Source organism: Schistocerca gregaria, chromosome 11 (genome assembly GCF_023897955.1).
Source record: "Schistocerca gregaria isolate iqSchGreg1 chromosome 11, iqSchGreg1.2, whole genome shotgun sequence".
Classification (NCBI taxonomy): domain Eukaryota; kingdom Metazoa; phylum Arthropoda; class Insecta; order Orthoptera; family Acrididae; genus Schistocerca; species Schistocerca gregaria.
In genome coordinates this window covers 26184481-26204521 of record NC_064930.1, presented here as the reverse complement: position 1 = coordinate 26204521, position 20041 = coordinate 26184481, and the positions used below count along the sequence as shown (strand labels likewise).

Sequence of the window (20041 nt, the reverse complement as noted above, 5' to 3'; positions counted from 1 at the left end):
GGTTATGTCTCTTGATATGCTGTGCTTCAGATCTGTTTAGCAAAAGTGGCAAAAAGCAGATTACAGAGTACCTGACGGCTCAACACAAAAGTTTTGTCTCAAGTACAGATAGTGTTGAGGATCAGTGGACAAAGTTCAAAACCATTGTACAATTTGCGTTAGATGAGTATGTGCCAAGCAAGATCGTAAGAGATGGAAAAGAGCCACCGTGGTACAACAACCGAGTTAGAAAACTGCTGTGGAAGCAAAGAGAACTTCACAGCAAATATAAACATAGCCAAAGCCTTGCAGACAAACAAAAATTACATGAAGCGAAATGTAGTGTGAGGAGGGCTATGCGACAGGTGTTCAATGAATTCAAAAGTAAAGTTCTATGTACGGACTTGGCAGAAAATCCTAAGAAATTTTGGTCTTATGTCAAAGCGGTAGGTGGATCAAAACAAAATGTCCAGACACTCCGTGACCAAAATGGTACTGAAACAAAGGATGACAGACTAAAGGCTGAAATACTAAATGGCTTTTTCCAAAGCTGTTTCACAGAGGAAGACTGCACTGTAATTCCTTCCCTACATTGTCGCACAGATGACAAAATGGTAGATATCGAAATAGATGACAGAGGGATAGAGAAACAATTAAAATCGCTCAAAAGAGGAAAGGCCTCTGAACCTGATGCGATACCAGTTCGATTTTACACATAGTATGGGAAGGAACTTGCCGCCGCCCCCCCCCCCCCCCCCCCCACCTTCTTGCAGCGCTGTACTGTACGTCTCTAGAAGAGCGTAGCGTTCCAAAGGATTGGAAAAGGGCACAGGTCATCCCCGTTTTCAAGAAGGGATGTCAAACAGATGTGCAGAACACGTACTATGTTTGAGTATAATGACTTTTTCGGAAACTAGAAATCTACTCTGTAGGAATCAGCATGGGTTTCGAAAAAGACAATTGTGTGAAACCCAGCTCGCGCTATTCGTCCACAAGTCTCAGAGGGCCATAGACACGGATTCCCAGGTAGATACCGTGTTTCTTGACTTCCGCAAGGTGTTCGATACAGTTCCCCACCGTCGTTTAATTAACAAAGTAAGAGCATATGGACTATCAGACCAATTGTGTGATTGGATTGAGGAATTCCTAGATAACAGAACACAGCGTGTCATTCTCAATGGAGAGAAGTCTTCCGAAGTAAGAGTGATTTCTGGTGTGCCACAGGGGAGTGTCATAGGATCGTTGCTATTCACAATATACATAAATGACATTGGAAGTTCACTGAAGCTTTTTGCAGATGATGCTGTGGTGTATCGAGAAGTTGTAAGAATGGAAAATTGTACTGAAATGCAGGAGGATCTGCAGCGAATTGACGCATGGTGCAGGGAATGGCAATTGAATCTCAACGTAGACAAGTGTAATGTGCTGCGAATACAGAGAGATATAGATCCCTTATAATTTAGCTACAAAATAGCAGGTCAGCAACTGGAAGCAGTTAATTCCATAAATTATCTGGGTGTAAGCATTAGGAGTGATTTAAAATGGAATGATCATATAAAGTTGATCGTCGGTAAAGCAGATGCCAGACTGAGATTCATTGGAAGAATCCTATGGAAATGCAATCCAAAAACAAAGGAAGTAGGTTACAGTACGCTTCTTCGCCCACTGCTTGAATACTGCTCAGCAGTGTGGGATCCATACCAGTTAACATTGACAGAAGAGATAGAGAAGATCCAATGGAGAGCAGTGCGCTTCATTACAGGATCATTTAGTAATCGCAAAAGCATTACGGAGATGACACATAAACTCCAGCGGAAGACTCTACAGGAGAGACGCTCAGTAGCTCGGCACAGGCTTTTGTTAAAGTTTCGAGAACATACCTTCACCGAAGAGTCAAGCAGTATATTGCTCCCTCCTAAGTATATCTCACGAAGAGATGAGGATAAAATCAGAGAGATTAGAGCCCACACAGAAGCATACTGACAATCCTTCTTTCCACGAACAATACGAGACTGGAATAGAAGGGAGAACTGATAGAGGTACTCAGGGTACCCTCCGCCACACACTGTCAGGTGGCTTGCAGAGTATGGATGTAGATGTAGATGTAGATGCACATGTGTGAATGTGACCCTGGTAAAGCCTGTCTTTCAGATAGACCTACAAACAGAAATCACAGAGAGTAAGATCAGGTGATCGTGCCGTCCAAGCATTTGGAAATGTTCAGCAGATAATTTGATCATTTCCATACATGTTTCAGAGAAAAAGGAGAACTTCTTGAGTGATGTGTGATGGGGCCCCCATCTTACATGAAAACTATCGAGTTCAATGTGTCTGTCTCCTGTAGGGTGGGGATGACATTCTGGTGAAGCATATAGCTGTAATGCTGACCAGTCACACTGCACATCTCTGATCCTTGAGTGTCAACTTATTCAAAAAAGAATGGGCCAATGATGAATGTAGCTGTGAAGCCACATCATATGGTGACACAGTCACCATACAGAGAAACTTCATGCACAGTGACTCCACATTCAGCAATTCTGTGAGTTCACCTCACCCACCAGAGAAAAATGAACTTCCTCTGTCCATAGGATGGTCAACTTCAATTCTTGTGAAAAAGTGGAGAGTGAAGTAAACATATCTTTGTACATCCTGTGGTGCAAACTGCTGTATGATATGGATATTGTACGGATACCATTTGAGAATGGTTCGAAGCACCTGCTGTACAGTGGACCACAGGATGTTCAGCTGTCATGACACAGCACGTGCACTACCTGACAATCATGAATTCTGTGCAGTATTGTCTGTCATAGCAACAGCGACTTCATCAAACACCTGTGGCACAACCGGTCATTGTGCTCTTTCTGGAGCAACATCCAGTTCTCCAGTAGATTGAAACTACCTCATTATGCTCTGCACAGCAGGTAGAGAAAGAGGACTCTTCTGTAATCCTTTCTTCTGGTGATGTTCTCTAAGTGCAGCAGAAGCATTACTGTTGGTTTGATAGTAGAGCTTCACTAACAACACCCTGCTACTTTTGTCCAAGCTCATGTTGACACATCAAGAAGTGCACTGCGACTGGTCAGATGATTGATCATGGCACATGGTGGCCATAGTTGGAACTGGACAGTGGGACTGTAACACACGGAAATCATGCACTCCATACTCCAATCATTAATGCTAACTAGTTTGGCACTTGTACAGTAATTAGTTTCTGTGTTATAATGTGTAGCACAGGAATCAATATATTTGCTTGGAGTGTAGCACTGCGGAGAAGTGAAGTGTGAACAATAGACAACTCAGACAAAAACAGAAAAGACGATTTTGAAATGTAGTGCTACAGAATACTGTTGAAGATTAGATGGGAAATCTGAATAACAAATGAAGTGTTACTAAATCAAATTTAGGAAAAAGAAACTTATGGCAAAAGCTGACTAAAAGAAATGATTCATTTGGCAGTACATTGCGAGGCATCAAGGAATTGTAAATTTATTGACAGTTTGTGTGTGTAAGTGTGGGTGTGTGTGAGCAGAGTTTTTATAATTATTTACAAGTATACACACTGTTGAGAGCTCTATGTAAGGTTTCTATGGAATTTTATTTGCTGATTATCTACACACACACACACACACACACACACACACACACACACACACACACACACAGCTTAATATATTTTCTGCAATGAAACTCAGTTAATAGTGAAGGCACTGGAGGAAGTGAAAATGGTGAAAAATGAGCTTATGGTGCTCTAGTACTGATCTCTGCCATGTTGCATGATGAAGCTCTAGGGTATAGCACTACATTAGAGTGACACTGAAAGTTCTTGTGTGAATATGAACAATTGAAGTTATCTACATAATGCAAATCTGCCATGGACAAAAATGTTCATGATTTATACAACGTGGTGACAATAGATATGAGAATGAAGGAAACCTGGACAGGATAACAGAAATTTTTAAAAATGTGTGAGTATATATTCTTTTGGCACTGGTATTAAAACTGCAGTGCAGATGACAGATGCTCCTATTCAGTGGTATGTTAGCTTGGGCCTGCAATATGAAATTTTGAGAGGTGATTTGCAGAAGGAAAACCTTTACAGTGGCACTTGACTATTATGTGGGAACACATGAGGTTGCCCTACAGCAGCTGCAAGTAATGTGGAAATGACTGTTTTATAGGTGATCAACAACAATTAAACTTAATGACAATGTTGTGACAATAATTCACAAGTTTCATGCACTTTTAACAATGACTTTTTAAACGAAGTGGCAAATATAGGATTAAATGGTTTAGTTGAAGAAACAAGAGAATATACTAAAAAGTCATTCCACAAAATTTTAAACTACTAGAAGTAGTACCAACACCCTTCACTGAAATTAATACAGCTATCAAAACTATAAAACAAGAAGATCATGTGAGGTTTATGGAACTTCAAAAAGAATTCTGAAAAGTTATTGGACATTAGTCCTTCCTGTACCTCAGGCATAGGTGACATATAGAACTGATATAATTAAATTTTTCTCAAGACATTTGAGACTCATCCTAGTCTACAATAATGATGGAAGATGAAGAAATCAATTAAAATTTGTGCAATGGCCAGGACTTGAATCTGGACCTCTTTGCTTACTAGGCAGGAATGCTAGCCATTACAACACCACATCTTCAGCTTATTTATTCAGCTTGTGTCACTATAGTAGATAAAGATGAAGCTCAAATGACTGAAGGAAAATTTCATTATATCAGATCTATAGATAATCTATGCCTGAAGTACAGGCAGGATTTTCCTATTACCCAATGCTGGGGTGATATTCAAATCTAAGAAGGGCAAATAAGCTTGATATGTGAATTGAAGTCTGTATTATGGAGGGCATTTGGCTAGTGTAATCCATGCAGGAATTTTAGCTATAGTGTTGTGATAGTATAATTGCTAACATTCCTGCCTAGTAAGCAAGGAGACCTGGGTTCAAGTCCTGGCCATGGCAAAATTTTAATTCATTTTTTAAGCTTCCATCATTATCATATGCAAAGATGAGACTCAAATGTCTCAAAAATAATTTAATTATATCAGAGGAATAAATATATTTTCACATATGTGCAGAGAACCAATGCATTGTTGTTGTTGTGGTCTTCAGTCCTGAGACTTGTTTGATGCAGCTCTCCATGCTACCCTATCCTGTGTAAGCTTCTTCATCTCCCAGTACTTACTGCAACCTACGTCCTTCTGAATATGCTTAGTGTATTCATCTCTTGGTCTCCCTATACAATTTTTACCCTCCACGCTGCCCTCCAATGCTAAATTTGTGATCCCTTGATGCCTCAGAACATGTCGTCCTAACCGGTCCCTTCTCATTGTAAAGTTGTGCCACAAACTCCTCTTCTCCCCAATTCCATTCAATACTTAATCATTGGTTATGTGATCTACCCATCTAATCTTCAGCATACTAAATATCAATTGGGCCAAATGCTATAGGCCTTACAAGCTATTCACACAAGCATGGGTAGACAGTTCATGTGCTAAGTCCATGGAGCTTTGTAGTTTCAAAGGCGGTAATTGCCTGTATGTTGATTGTTGTATTGTTAGTATTCATATTAGTTTGTTGTTTTGTGGTATTTACTAGCTAATTGTAACTCCATTAAATGTAACTATGATGGGGGCTACAAGCCATACGAGATAAAAAAATAAAAATAAATATAAAAATAAATAAAATAAAATAAAAAATCTGGATATTTTTCCAATCAGAAAGAAAGCAAAGCCAATGAAACCATAGCAAGGAAGAAGGAAATGGGAAATACACATTATGTAGTTGAGAATGTAGCTGAGAGAGAGAGAGAGATCTGCTGTTAGTAAGTTTACTTGCGCTAATCAGCAAATTGCTTAAGACTACACACAACCCACTGCAAGAGCTATGAGCCATTAAACTAAAGTTGAGTCAGCGTAAACTGATCCCTGACAGTTTCAGTGGGCTGGACACGGCAGCTTTGTGCACCTAACTAAACCAATACTGTAATGCAATTTTGTATCGGTCTCTAAGGCAGCGCCACACAGTTGTCACTGCTTTATAGATTACTCTTCTTTTTGTCAGCAGCCACTTGTGCTGGCAACAGCACTGTGAGCTGTCAGAGATCTTTGCCATCTTAACTTTACGTCAAAATCACAAAGAGAATATCTTAGCTCTGACTTACGCATCAGTTATTTGAATACAGCTTTCAAGAAAAAAACATACAAGTTCTCTTTTGGCCTTCAAATATTATTACACTGTATTTAAGAATAATTTGCTGAACTTGTCCTTGAAGAAACATAGAACAAGCATGTGTAAGCTATTTGATTGTTTCTAGTGCTAAATTATACTTCAAATCACAATGAGTTCAGAAGCTACAAGAAACCTGGAACTGCACCTATGCAAACATGAATGAAGAAGAGAAATGATGCTTCCCAGTAACTAGGTAGTGATGTATGCTGTATCTCTATTGACTTAGAGCAAGTACCATATGTGCCTACTCTAACACACAGTGAGAAGTTTCACAGAAGACAGATTTCTAGCCTCCACTAATATAGTAACATAACTGATATCAGGCACTCACAAATGTATATATGGGGGGGAGTCTGTCACTGAAAGAGGAGGCAATGAAACAGTCTCTTGCCTTTTATCTGTATTGAATGTTGGAGTCATTACAAGGAAGCAATTGACTATCAGGAGTGTTGAGTGGATGGGTCAGAATAGTAAGTAGAATGCTAGTATAGTCTGTAAACTCAAGAGCGAGCAGTGCTTTTGGTGGGGGAAGTGGCCTTTCCTGGAAGAATCCTGCCACTGCCCAAAATCAGTTGCCCATTACCTAGCTAGCAGTGTAGTTCGGCGTGCAGTGATATACGTTGTTTCTGTTCGTGGGATCTTAGTTGTCAGTCTCAGTCAGGTGACTTTGTGTATTCACTGATATACTTCAGTATCCACAAGTGATGGATAATCACCCTGCATTGCAAGAAAATGTGCAGAATATGAAGAAGATATTTGCCCAGAACAAGTGTTCGATCATCTCTAACATTATTACAGCTTGTGTTAAGGAGGCTACACAAACAGAACTGTTGGCTAATATTACCAGTCCCAATCAAAGGGCTGCAGTTTATGCAAACATCAGCCTCACCAAAACAGGACGCATAAGAAAGGAACGCGAAAATAAGGTACATGGTTTACTGGAATCGCCGTGAAGAAAAACTAATAATTTAGGGAGGAAACCCATCGTTATAGACAGTTTCACAAAATCGGTCATTCGACAAATGATGGAGCACTTTTACATAAACCAAACAATAATTCCCACCTTATGGAAATTATTCAGTGGCGTGAAACAAAAAATACATTTTTGTTGCAGAAAGATGTTTTACACAAGACATTGCGTGAAATGGGATTTACCTGGAAATACTTTTCAAACATGTTTATGAAGACAATGACAAAAAAAGCAGTGTGAATCAAACTAATAGAATACACGTAATTATAAATTTCTGGTTACTTTTTAAACAATCTCAGTGTTGCAAGAATTGTTAAGTTTTAATGCAGCCCTTCAAAGAAAACTTCTATCTTTTAGTAGAAACACAAAGTAAGAACAAGCCTTAAATTCTACAGACTGATTGCACTTACGAATAGAGGAATATATATTCAGATGAACAGGCATTTGGTTCTATGTTTGTAGTAGAATCCTAACTTCTGTTTGTATGTTAATATTATTTATGCTATAATTTTTTGTTTCAAAGAAGCTATTGTCTTTTGTTTTCCTTATACTCTTAACGCATTTGTCTAAAAATAAACACAGACAGGACGTATCTGCACATGGTGTCATCACAGATTTAAAGCGCGTGCCGTGGCAGGCACTGTACTACATTGTGGAACAGCCTGTAGAAGCGCCCTGTGATTTAGCAGGGTAGGCAGAATGGGGACTTGCGCACTCACTCTTCAGTTTACCGACAGATTATAATTATTCTAGTGTATGTTGTGTCTCATGAGCTGTTTTAATTTGTTCAACATTTTTTTTTCATCACAGGTCACAGTTGTCCCTTATGTGAACAAGAGTTTGGTATTATAAAGAAACATGAGAGATTACAAAGACATACCTGATGGCTTATGTCATCACATCCACAAAATTTCCCAAGCCTTTTCAAGGAGTTAAAATGGAAGCCCATAATTACCCTAACATTAAAGTGGTAGCTGATGAACTGCTTTACTTGAAGCACACTGAGATCACTAAACTTGTGGCAATAAGGGTAGAAGCTGAAAAACCTGTAGTATTACGTATCAAGAAAACATTCAGTAAACTTGAGTCATGGTCAAAGTGAACATTATGAGATGTACAAAGACTATTCAAGACACCATGGGCAGAGAGATCAAGGGAGGTATTGATGTCATCTTCAGAATAACACAAGAAAAAAAAGACTTACTGGCTTTGTAGATTATCTGCCAGGCAAAAACAACTTGAGTTTTATGGAAAACTTTGTACTTAATTTGGTGTATTGATTTTTGGTCTACAATTTCATAAGACAAATATGTGTTGTAACAAAAAAATAAAGTGTGTGTTATACCTGAAGATTTTACATTATTTTAAACAACATAGTTGCAAGAGATAATCTATGACACTTAGTCCTTTCAACGAAATTACTTTTAATATTGTCATAAAGAAAATTGCTCACTGGTTTTTATGACTTTTGATGATAATTTCCTTTGAATAGCTACATATTTATTTGTTTAGTTTTTTTCTATCCATATGACAAACAGTTTTCATGTACTGTCATGGATTTTAGTTCACATATACAAAGATTTAGTTAACATATGTAACTGCACACATTTATATAAATAGTGAAGGTGAGAAAATATTAATTTTTGCTGCAAAAACGAACTAAAGCTATATACACTGTTTTACAGGGAGACATTACAACTTAAAATATGAATGCATACATTGATATACCGTGTTGAAGATAAGATATTATCATTTTTGTGTCTCAAAAGCAAACTAACACTATATACACTGATTTACAAAAGAATGTTACAACTTGAAGTCATCTGAATTACAGCTTTTCTCTATTAATAAATGATTAAGTCTGTTGTAAAAGATGGTTCCTATTGTATGTGGGCTAGAGTCTGAAGCATTTGTTTTTTATTTGTAATTCTCTGAAAGCTTTCCTGCCCATTGTATTGTACCTATGTACATTACTGTTTGTCACATTATATTCTGGATTTTGTTTCATAAACATTATTGTCTGCACGATGTACATACAGTAGATGTTTAGTATTTTATATTTTCTAAAGATTTCCTGACAAGGCTCATTCCTGTTTACCTTAGCTACCACTCTTACTGTCCTTTTTTTTCTTTTTTTCCCCATCCTGTATCTCAATACCATACTGAAGATGTTGATGTGTCACTCCAAAGTATTTGTCACAAGCTATCATGGTCCATGAAGGCTGAGACCCTTTTTAGTAGGTACACATTTGTACTGATTTTCTTACAAATGTGCTCTCTATGTTTTTCCATGACATGTGTTCATCAATAACTATACCCAAAACTTGTGTGTGCTTGTGTAGCTAAGGAACAATGGAGGTATAATAGAGTGTTCTGGTTATAGCTAAGCATAACTTGTATTGCCATGGTCTTCTCTTTAGTTCTGCAGTAAGATAATCCCATTTGATTTCATTACAGTTTGTAGTAGTTTGCATATTACGGCTCCGGCTGACCGATGGTATGTCGTTAGCACAGCTTACGACCTTGTAGTTTCGCAGTTCAATTAAATTATTAACGTACACAGGAAACAGAATGTACTTCCTTGGGCACACCACATTGAAGTATCTCGTGGGTTGATTTGATTGCTACTAAATGTTCATTGATTTTATATGACACCTTCACACACTGTTTCCTGTCTTTCAGATAGGAGGTAAGTGGTTGTAAGGTTACCCCTCTCATCCCATAAGCTTTTAATTTATGCAATAGAATTATATGATTCACCATATCAAAGGCTTTACTCATATCCCGGAAGGGCCTGTTACCTTGTCTCCTTTATGTAGCTTGTTTAGTATTTGGCTGCCAAGCTGGGGAAGAATGCCAATGTGCACTCCGTATGCATACTGGGTGGAGTCATTCCAGACATGGAAAGGGTCCTTATGGATGCCATGAAGAGCACAGGGTGCAGCCAACTGCTGGTGGTGCCTCATGCCAGTACCAATGATGTGTGTCACTTTGGATTGGAAAGATTCTTTCTGGCTTCTAGTGGCTAACAGAAGTGGTAAAGGCTGCCAGTCTTCCTTGCTAGATGGATGCAGAGTCGATCATTTGCAGCATAGTCAACAGAACTGATGCAGACCATGGTATGCTGCCAAGTGGAGGGTCTGAATAAGAGGCTCAGACAGTTCTGCAACCATGTAGGCTGCAGTTCCTCAACTTGCGCCATAGGGTGGTTGTGTTTTGGGTTTCACTGAGTAAGTCAGGAGTCCACTACACATAGAAGGCAGCTCCACAGGTAGCAGGGGCTGTGTCACATCAACTGGGTGGCTTTTTAAGTTAGAGGATCTCGGCAAAACACAAAAATGTCTTCAGTCACAAAGGGTGCAGGTCAACCATAGGAAGAATGTAGATAGGAACCATCAGTGTAGCAACTGTAAATTGTCATAGCTGGGTTGGAAAAGTGCCAGAGCTCCAAGTGCTAATAAAAAATGTAAATGTCATGTGATCAGGGACTCCTGTCAGGTAGACCATCCACCAGGTGCAAGTCTTTTGATTTGACGCCATTTTGGTGACTTGCGCTTCAATGATGGTGATTAGGACAACACAACACCCAGTCCCTCAGTGGAGAAAATCACCAACCCAGCTGGGAATTGAACCCAGGCTCTTAGGATTGACATTCTGTCGCACTGACCACTCATACCAGGGGCGGACCAAGTGCTGATAGAAACCACTGATGCTCAAATTGTTGTAGGCACTGAAAGCTGGCTAAAGCTGGAGATAAGTTCAGCCAAAGTTTTTGCAAAGAACCTAATAGTGTTCCAAAAGGATGGTTTGAACACAGTTCGTGGTGGTGCATTTGTTGCTATTAGAAGTACTGTATCTTATTGCAAAATGGAAGCAGATACGAGGGTCAGTCAAAAAGTAATGCCTCCTATTTTTTTTTCTACATTTAATTGTCAGGAAATTTAAATGCAATTACATAGGTTGAAAACCACAACATTGAGGATCCTTTTGTCATTTTTCAATGTAATCTCCGCCCATCTCTACAGTTTTCGTCCATCTTTGAACAAGGGCATGTATCCCAGCACGGTAAAAATCACAGCTCTGCTCCCTAAGCCATTGACGCACGGATGTTTTGACGGCCTCCTCATCTTCAAAATGAATCCAACGATGAGCTTCTTTTAGTGGCCCGAACAGATGGAAGTCTGATGGTGCCAGGTCAGAGCTGTATGGGGGATGAGGCAAAACTTCCCATCCAATTTTGACAATCTCATCAGAGGTGTGACGACTGGTGTGTGGTCTTGCATTGTCATGCAAAAGAAGAACATCTGCCATTGATTTTGTTGGGCGAACTCGCTGAAGACGTGCTTTAAGTTTTTTGAGGGTTGTGACGTATTGAACAGAATTTATTGTGCATCCCTGCTCCAAAAAATCAACCAGAATCACACCCTCTGTATCCCAGAAAACTGTTGCCACAACTTTCCCTGCCGATCGCACAGTTTTGAATTTTTTCTTCCTCGGCGAGCTTGTGTGACGCCACTCCATTGACTGCCTCTTTGATTCGGGTTCAAAAAAATGCACCAATGTTTCGTCCCTGGTCACAATTTTTTTCAGAAACTCATCTCCCTCCAAACGGAAGTGCTGCAAGTGTTGGGAGGCTATTGTTTTCCTTGCCTCTTTATTCTGATCGATTAACATTCTTGGAACCCACCGTGCACAAACTTTTGAGTACCCCAATTGTTTAATAATCGTGATCACACTGCCTTTACTAAGAGATATAATGCGACACACTTCATCTGCAGTCACCCGACGGTCACCACGAATGATGTGATCAACTTGCTGAATGTTGTGTGGAGTCACTGCACTCACCGGCCTGCCGCTCCGCTTTTCGTCAGTCAACGGTGTTTGCCCTTCAGCTTCCTTACAACGACGAACCCATCGTCTAACAGTGCTGACATCCACTGTCACAACACCATACACCTTCTTCAGTCTTTCATGAATGCGTATGGGCTTTTCACCTTCTGCATTCAAGAATTCAATCACACAACGCTGTCTCAAACGAACATCGATGTCGGCCATCTTACAAACTTCTGCTGTGCTGCCACCTGTTGACACAGAAAGTTACTACTGCAGTGGATTGCAGAAGAAGGTTTGAGGAATGGCGCCAAATTCAAATTTTTCACTTAACTTAATTTTTTTAAGTAGAAAAAAAATGGGAGGCATTACTTTTTGACCGACCCTCGTAGTTCCTGCGAGTTAGTATGGGCAAATGTCATTCTTGGCAACCGGAATAGAATAATAATTGGATCCTTCTACCAGCCTTCCAACTCAGATGATACAATTGCTGAAAGGTTCAAAGAAAATTTGAATTTCATACATGTACCTGACTCATACAGTTTTATAGTGTAATCCCCTCAAATTCTCCAAAAATAAATGAAAAATTTATTTATTTACGTATACCATATAAATTAACAAATGATGGAGCTTATCCCTCTTGGCACAAAAAATGGTTTCAGAATACTGTTGCAAAAACAACGGCACAAGCATGCCAAATTTAAATGGAAATTTCTCCACCAAAGAAGACAATGTAAATATTCCAGAATTCGAATCAAGAACAGCTGCCAACCTGACTACTTTAGAAGTAAATATTTTTGGAGTAGTGAAGCAGTTTAAGTTGGTTAATAGAAGCAAGTCTTCTGGTCCAGACTGTATACCAATTAGGTTCCTTTCAGAGTATGCTGTTGCATTAGCTCCATACTTAACAATCAAATACAACCACTTTCTCAACGAAAGATTTGTACCCATAGACTAGAAAGTTGCACAAGTCACACCAATATTCAAGAAAAGTAGCAGGAGTAATCTACTATTACAGGCTCCTTTCATATGTAGCAGGATTCTGGAACATATTTTGTGTTTGAACATTATGAATTAGCTTGAAGAGAATGGTTTATTGACACACAGTCGACACAGATTTAGTAAAAACATCGTTATTGTGAAACACAAGTAGCTCTTTACACACATGAACTGTTGAATGCTATTGACAAGGGATTTCATACTGATTCTATATTCCTAGATTTCCAAAGGGCTTTCTACACTGTATCACACATGTGGTTTGGAATGATATTGTGTGCTTATGGAATATCATCTCAGTTGTGTGACTGGATTAGTGATTTCCTGTCAGAGAGGTCACAGTTAATAGTAACTGATAGAAAGTCATCAAGTAAAACAAAGGTGATACCAAGTGTTCCCCAAGGTAGTGTTAAGGGATCTGTGTCATCCCTTATATATAAAAATGATTTAGGAGACAATTTGAGCAGCCAGCTTATGTTGTTTGCAGATAATGCTGTTGTTCATTGACTAGTAATGTCATCATAAGACTGAAACAAATTGTAAAACGATTTAGAAAAGATATCTGAATGGTATAAAAATTGGCAATTGACCCTAAATAGTGAAAAGTGTGACGCCATCCACATGAGTGTTAAAAGGAATCAATTAAACTTTGATTACAAGATAAATCAGTCTAATCTAAAGGCCATAAATTCAACTAAATTCCTAGGTAATACTATTACAAACAATTTAAATTGGAAAGAACCCACAGAAAATGTTGTGGGGAACGCAAACCACAGACTGCATTTTATTGGCATAACACTTATAAAACATAACAAATCCATTAGGAGACTGCCTACACTATGCTTGTTTGTCCTCTTCTGGAGTATTGCTCCATGGTCTGGGAACCTTGCCAGATAGGATTAACAGAGTACATTTAGAAAGTTGAAAGAAGAGCAACATGTTTTGTATTATCGAGAAATAGGGTAGAGAGTGTCACACGCATGATAAAGGATTTGGAACAGACACAATTAAGAAAAAGGCATTTTTCATTGCAGTGGAATCTTTTCACAAAATTTCAATCACCAACTTTCTCCTCTGAATCCAAAAATATTTTGTTGACATTGATCTACATAGGGAGAAATGATCATCATAATAAAAGAAAAGATATAGGTGTTCATTTTTCTGCACGCTGTTAGAGAACAGAATAACAGAGAATTATTGTGAAGGTGGTTTGATGAACCCTATGCCAGGCACTTAAGTTTGATTTTCAGAGTATCCACATAGATGTAGATGTAGATTTCTACTGATGTTACAGTAGATCTTCCTTTCGTAAAACCATGTTTTAGATTGTTAAATATATTATATTTTATGAAATGTGCCTCAAATTGATTTAAATATTACTTTCTCTAGTAATTTCCCCAAGCTCTGAAGTTAATGATATTGGTCTATAATTTTTCATGTCAGTTTCTATTCCCTTCTTATACACCAGTAGGATTTCAGTGATTTTCCAAAAATCAAGGAATTCTCCATGACAGAGGGAGATATTTATTAGATGTTTCAGAAGCTTCACTAATCCTCATCTGCATTCCTATAGCAGCTCCCAACCACAAGACATTTTAGCTTGAAGTTTTGAAATGACTCTTAGGACATCCCTCTCAGAAATGCTATGGATGAAAAAATGTATAGTGTGCCATTTACAAACAACATGCATAAAATGACTAACCAAACAGTTTTTCTGGAATGGCTAGATTACTCATTATTGATACCTAGCACTTTTGCAAATTCAAAGCATCAAACATATTTTGGGAAAAAATTGTGAGGCATTATTTACTGAATGGGGCTCATGCATAAGATGAGAGTTTGACAACTATATTTTGTACAGTAAGTGATCTCAGAGATTCATGTTTGATATTGCATCATGGCATTTTTGTGCAACCTAACTGCATTATGGCACCACAGAAATACATATCAAATGTGGTACATGACTGTTTAATGTGCCTGTATCAGTACTGAAGGACAGAAGGTTTTGCTATGATTCAGAATGTGTCAGTATTGGAGCTGCAGAGAAGTGGGATGGCCAAGTGAATACATTGCATTGATTTATATCATAGCCACTCACCAACTTACTTGCATATTGGAGAGCAATCTGTGTTAAAATCAAGATGGATTTGTGTAGAATATAACGTATAGCATGATACAATGGCCATGGAGAAAATTCAAGGTGAGAGGGCACATTAAACAGCATTATGGGGGCCTTATCTCATAAGATACTGCATACTGTGACCTTAAATGGTTGCTTTTTAAACTCAGCAAATTCCCACAGATTATCTCTTTCATATAGAGGCATTGGATAGCTTGGAAAATGTGATGTCTTGTCTACTATGTGTGGATAAACAATCAGTGGTGATGTGTGCTTCTGCTGTATGAATTTAAATTTATGTAATGGTTAACATGGGTAAAAGTTCAAACCTTACTATTGTTGCAGAAAAAGACTAATATGGCCATACCATTTTCACAGACTGGAGCACCAACATGGTACACTATACATATTTCCAAGGAGCTCCAAGATACAGCAGACTCTACAGATATGGTTTTCAGCAATGGAATTTACGCTTCTGAGAGTTCAATCTGACTGATGATTGTGCCTTCCACACAAGGTTTACCTGGTGACCAAGTACCTACAATTTGCGGATTTGTGCATCTAGAACTGCCATCTTGTTTCCTCAACAGACTTGTAAACAATTAAATATCAATGGGAGAAACTAGATCAGTCTGTTGCAATGCTGCTCCATGTGCACAGGGCCCACAATCATCTGTTAGCTTGCCCTTACACAGTCGGAGATACTATAGGCTACCCATTATGTATTACTAGCACAATGCATTCTGTGCACATGTGAGTCAATTGGCCATCCCTGCTGTGAGAGTACTCAGCCAGGGCAGTGTCATCATACAGGCTACCTGAGTGCACCATCAGTTGTTTGCCCACCCATGCTTATCTGGGCCTGCAGGCATATGTCTGCCCATAATTGGGTACTCAAGCTGAAAGACTCTGGATTAGGTTGTAACACAACCATTTTACACCCATTTTGTTCAACAACTGGAGGCTTTAACATAAGCCATTAGGGACATGACGTGATGCACTTAAATTCTTTCTGTCACTGACAGAGGGATATCATGCATGTTTAGTATTATCTATGGCCCACAGCCAATTTTTCAATATGCTTGTCAAGTTTCAAAATGTTGTCAGATGTCTTTTAACACAAGCATTACAGCCAGGCCTCACTGTTTGCAGGTTTTTAATATCTCTGAACTTATGGGCACAAGTGTACTGTGGTTGAGCTATGAAACATCTGCTCTCAAAGGGTCAAAGGGCATGGTATGAGGAAAGTACCTTGTGCACATATAAAATATCAGTAACAAAGTTCTTGTAGCAAATAGCACCTCACTGGTCCTGTGGTTAGCCTGCCAGTGTAAACAGTACAAGCCATAGTGTTGGCTTCAATTAACATGCCTACAAACTACTGTGACTTCTCTCATGTAGTAAGCACTGACTTCTCTTGTGTAGGAACTATGCAATGGAGGAACTAGTACAGAAATGAATTAACTAAGTCATGATAAAAATAAGAGCTTTTTGTTATAGTTAACACCCTTCTCTCAGGAGAGTCACTATTTTTAAAAGGAGTATTTTTATGAGTTCTATCCTAGTCATACTCTATACACTGTAATGACTATTTAGCTAGAACATATCATGAAAACTACTAATTCTCTGCATTTTTCAAAAAGTTTGCCTTTGAAAACAAATATTCTCTCTTATTCTTCTCCTTTGCTTGTGACTCATCATGTTAAAAAATAATTTTGGCAATTATTTATCTCCAATTAAAATGATGGTTCTATTTTTAATTTTACCAATGTATTTATTTTTACTCTTAAATATTGTATGACCTATAGCGACCATTCCCACTATAGGTTGAAACAATCTCTGAAACTTTTTCTTGTCTGAATCAGTATTTAATACTTAATCTTTCATTTTTTTAACTACTTTACCACTATTCTCTTTGCATAGAGCATACTTGTTATAAAGCAGTGAATGATGTGAAAAAATAAAATCTTCTTTCATAGCTTTCCTTGTTAGGATTTTAGAGATGTGCTTTCCAGATTCAATACTTTAATTTACTGCATTATATGCTTTTAGCTTAAGTGCTTATTATATAGTATCTCCAGAATTACTTACAGTTCTTCCTTTTGCCACAGTCCTCCTCTAATTCACTTCCATATGGATTCTCCTCATAGTTTTCCTTTACTTCTTCTGCATCTTCTATGTAATTCAAGTCTGCTTGATATTCATCACCAGCTTCTTTTGCCAACTAGACGAACACAGCTTTTGTAAAGAAGTATACTGCAGTAACTGTACACTAAACTATGAGAACATTCTCTGTTCATGGTGGCAAAAAAAACTAAACTCCCAAAGACAACACATTAGATCACTGTCACCATAGTAGAAATGGGTACAGGGCCTATTGTAACAAGAAATGAGTGCAATCGGAAAAGTTTTCAGCTTGACAGTAAGAGATGATCAAATACAATTTTTTTTTCTAACATAGTACCTTTTTTCAGGTTAATCCATTTTGTCCAAAGTTTTACCACATGTGCACATGTGTGATGAGCATACTTTAAGGTCTATGAAATAACCACCTATGGCAGAAATAACTCTTCACTTGGGACTATATTTTTTCCAGGCACAAATTTCTGTACATGTGTGAATAAGTTGATGTTAAAGGGTGTCAGACCTGGTAAACAGGATGTATGTGGCAATAACTTGAACTTCAAATACTTTCATAATTGCAGAGTATTACAGTACAGCCATATGAACAAAATATATTGAACATAAATGTTTTAAAAAAGTAGCACAAATAAAACTACCACTGAAAAAAATGATGTTTGACATCTAGCATTGTGTTACAAGTACAAACGCAAGGAAAGCAAAAGCTCACAGGATTTAATGCCATCTCTGTGTTGAGTGAACAACGGATGGTAAATGCTATGCTTAGAAGATAAACTAAAGGTAGGTGTAGGTTTGGATTGTGATAACCACTTCATCATCAACTATGGCAAAAAATGGTTCACTGAAGTGCCAAAACTGGTAGCTATGCAATAAATAACATCATAAGAACTGCTATAGGCATTTCATTTTCTTACAATTCAGCCTTTGATGGTTCATATATATATATAAAAAATAGAAAGAAACTTCCACATGGGAAAAATATATTAAAAACAAAGATTCCAAGACTTACCAAGCGGGAAAGCGCCGGCAGACAGGCACATGAACAAAACACACAAAACACACACACAGAATTACGAGCTTTCGCAACTGGCAGTTGCTTCATCAGGAAAGAGAGAAGGAGAGGGAAAAATGAAAGGATGTGGGTTTTAAGGGAGAGGGTAAGGAGTCATTCCAATCCCGGGAGCGGAAAGACTTCCCTTAGGGGAAAAAAAAGGACAGGTGTACACACGCACACACACACACACACACACACACACACACACACACACACACACACACACACACACACACACATCCATCCGCACATACACAGACACAAGCAGACATATTTAAAGGCAAAGAGTAAGGGCAGAGATGTCAGTCGAGGCGGAAGTACAGAGGCAAAGAAGTTGTTGAAAGACAGGTGAGGTATGAGTGGCGGCAACTTGAAACATTTCAAGACATGTCTGCTTGTGTCTGTGTATGTGCAGATGGATATGTGTGTGTGTGTGTGTGTGCGAGTGTACACCTGTCCTTTTTTTCCCCTAAGGGAAGTCTTTCCGGTCCCGGGATTGGAATGACTCCTTACCCTCTCCCTTAAAACCCACATCCTTTCATTTTTCCCTCTCCTTCCTTCCTTCCTGACGAAGCAACTGCCAGTTGCGAAAGCTCGTAATTCTGTGTGTGTGTTTGTGTGTTTTGTTCATGTGCCTGTCTGCCGGCGCTTTCCCGCTTGGTAAGTCTTATATATATATATATGCCTGGTAGGTGCGCATATGAAATATCATGCATGATAACAGAGAATGACTGGCTGCCATCCTAAAACACACGGAGTATTTAATATGGCAGAAAAAGTTTCAAGATTCACAGCATGGTTTGTAATGGTTTAAAGATCACAAAGCTGTTGGCATTCATAGTGAAATTTGTGCTCTTTATGGGTCAAATGTGATGAGTAAACATCTCGTGTGTCACTGTTGCCATTTGCTTTAGAGTGGTAGGGTACATGTTCTTGATGATAGAAAAAGTGCCTTTCCTTCTATAGTCAACAACAAACAGATACAGAAAATTGACAAGGAGTCTTGTGTTCTGACATTTCATGGTATCTTAACTCTCTGAAGATTTCTCTGTTTTAAATAAAATAACACTAGTCTAAGTTCAGTGTTCTTTGTGTTCCAAAACTTTGATCTGAAAATCACAAAATTCAAGAGATGACTGGTTCTTTGTAGTTTGCCTTTTGTTACAAAGTGAGAGGATAACCGGTACAGTACATAAGTGGGCCTGGCGATGCACCATGACATTCTATGCTAATGTATATATAAAACAGCAGTCAGTGATGTTGAGTCATATACCACATCATCAAAAAATTAAAACAAAAAAAAACAAGAAACATACCAAATTCAGCCAGACCAATTAAGGTTGTAATTATTGGGTTGTTAAAGAAGTCTTGTTTATGTGTTTTACGGAATGTGGGAAACAATAAATTATAATGTACACTGTGATGCAGAAAACTGTCATTCAAAACAAGTGTCACAGTTCTTTCATGACTGGTGTCATGTTTTATACAGAAACGGTCACAACACACTTCCCAGCAAACAACAGAATTAGCACGTCATTACTAGTACAACTTTTTGTACATCTGACTTACAACCTTGACATGGCTCCAAATGCTTTTCACTTCTCTAAGCACACGAATAAGTGATTTGGCTCCCAGTGCTATCACTCTAGTTAAGAAACTCAACAAGGGCTCTTAGAAACCTCAAGTGGGAGTATTTTATA

General features: G+C 38.4%; 1 protein-coding gene across 6 annotated transcripts in view; it reads right to left on the bottom strand.

The window, feature by feature from the left end:
* LOC126295317 (histone-lysine N-methyltransferase eggless-like) overlaps positions 1-20041 on the bottom strand; it is a 337334-nt gene that overhangs the window by 3820 nt on the left and 313473 nt on the right. For all 6 annotated transcript variants that reach the window (XM_049987773.1, XM_049987771.1, XM_049987774.1 and 3 more), the window contains one exon: positions 17237-17369. In XM_049987773.1, coding sequence (XP_049843730.1) covers positions 17237-17369 — 133 coding nt within the window. The remainder of the gene's footprint in view (positions 1-17236; positions 17370-20041) is intronic.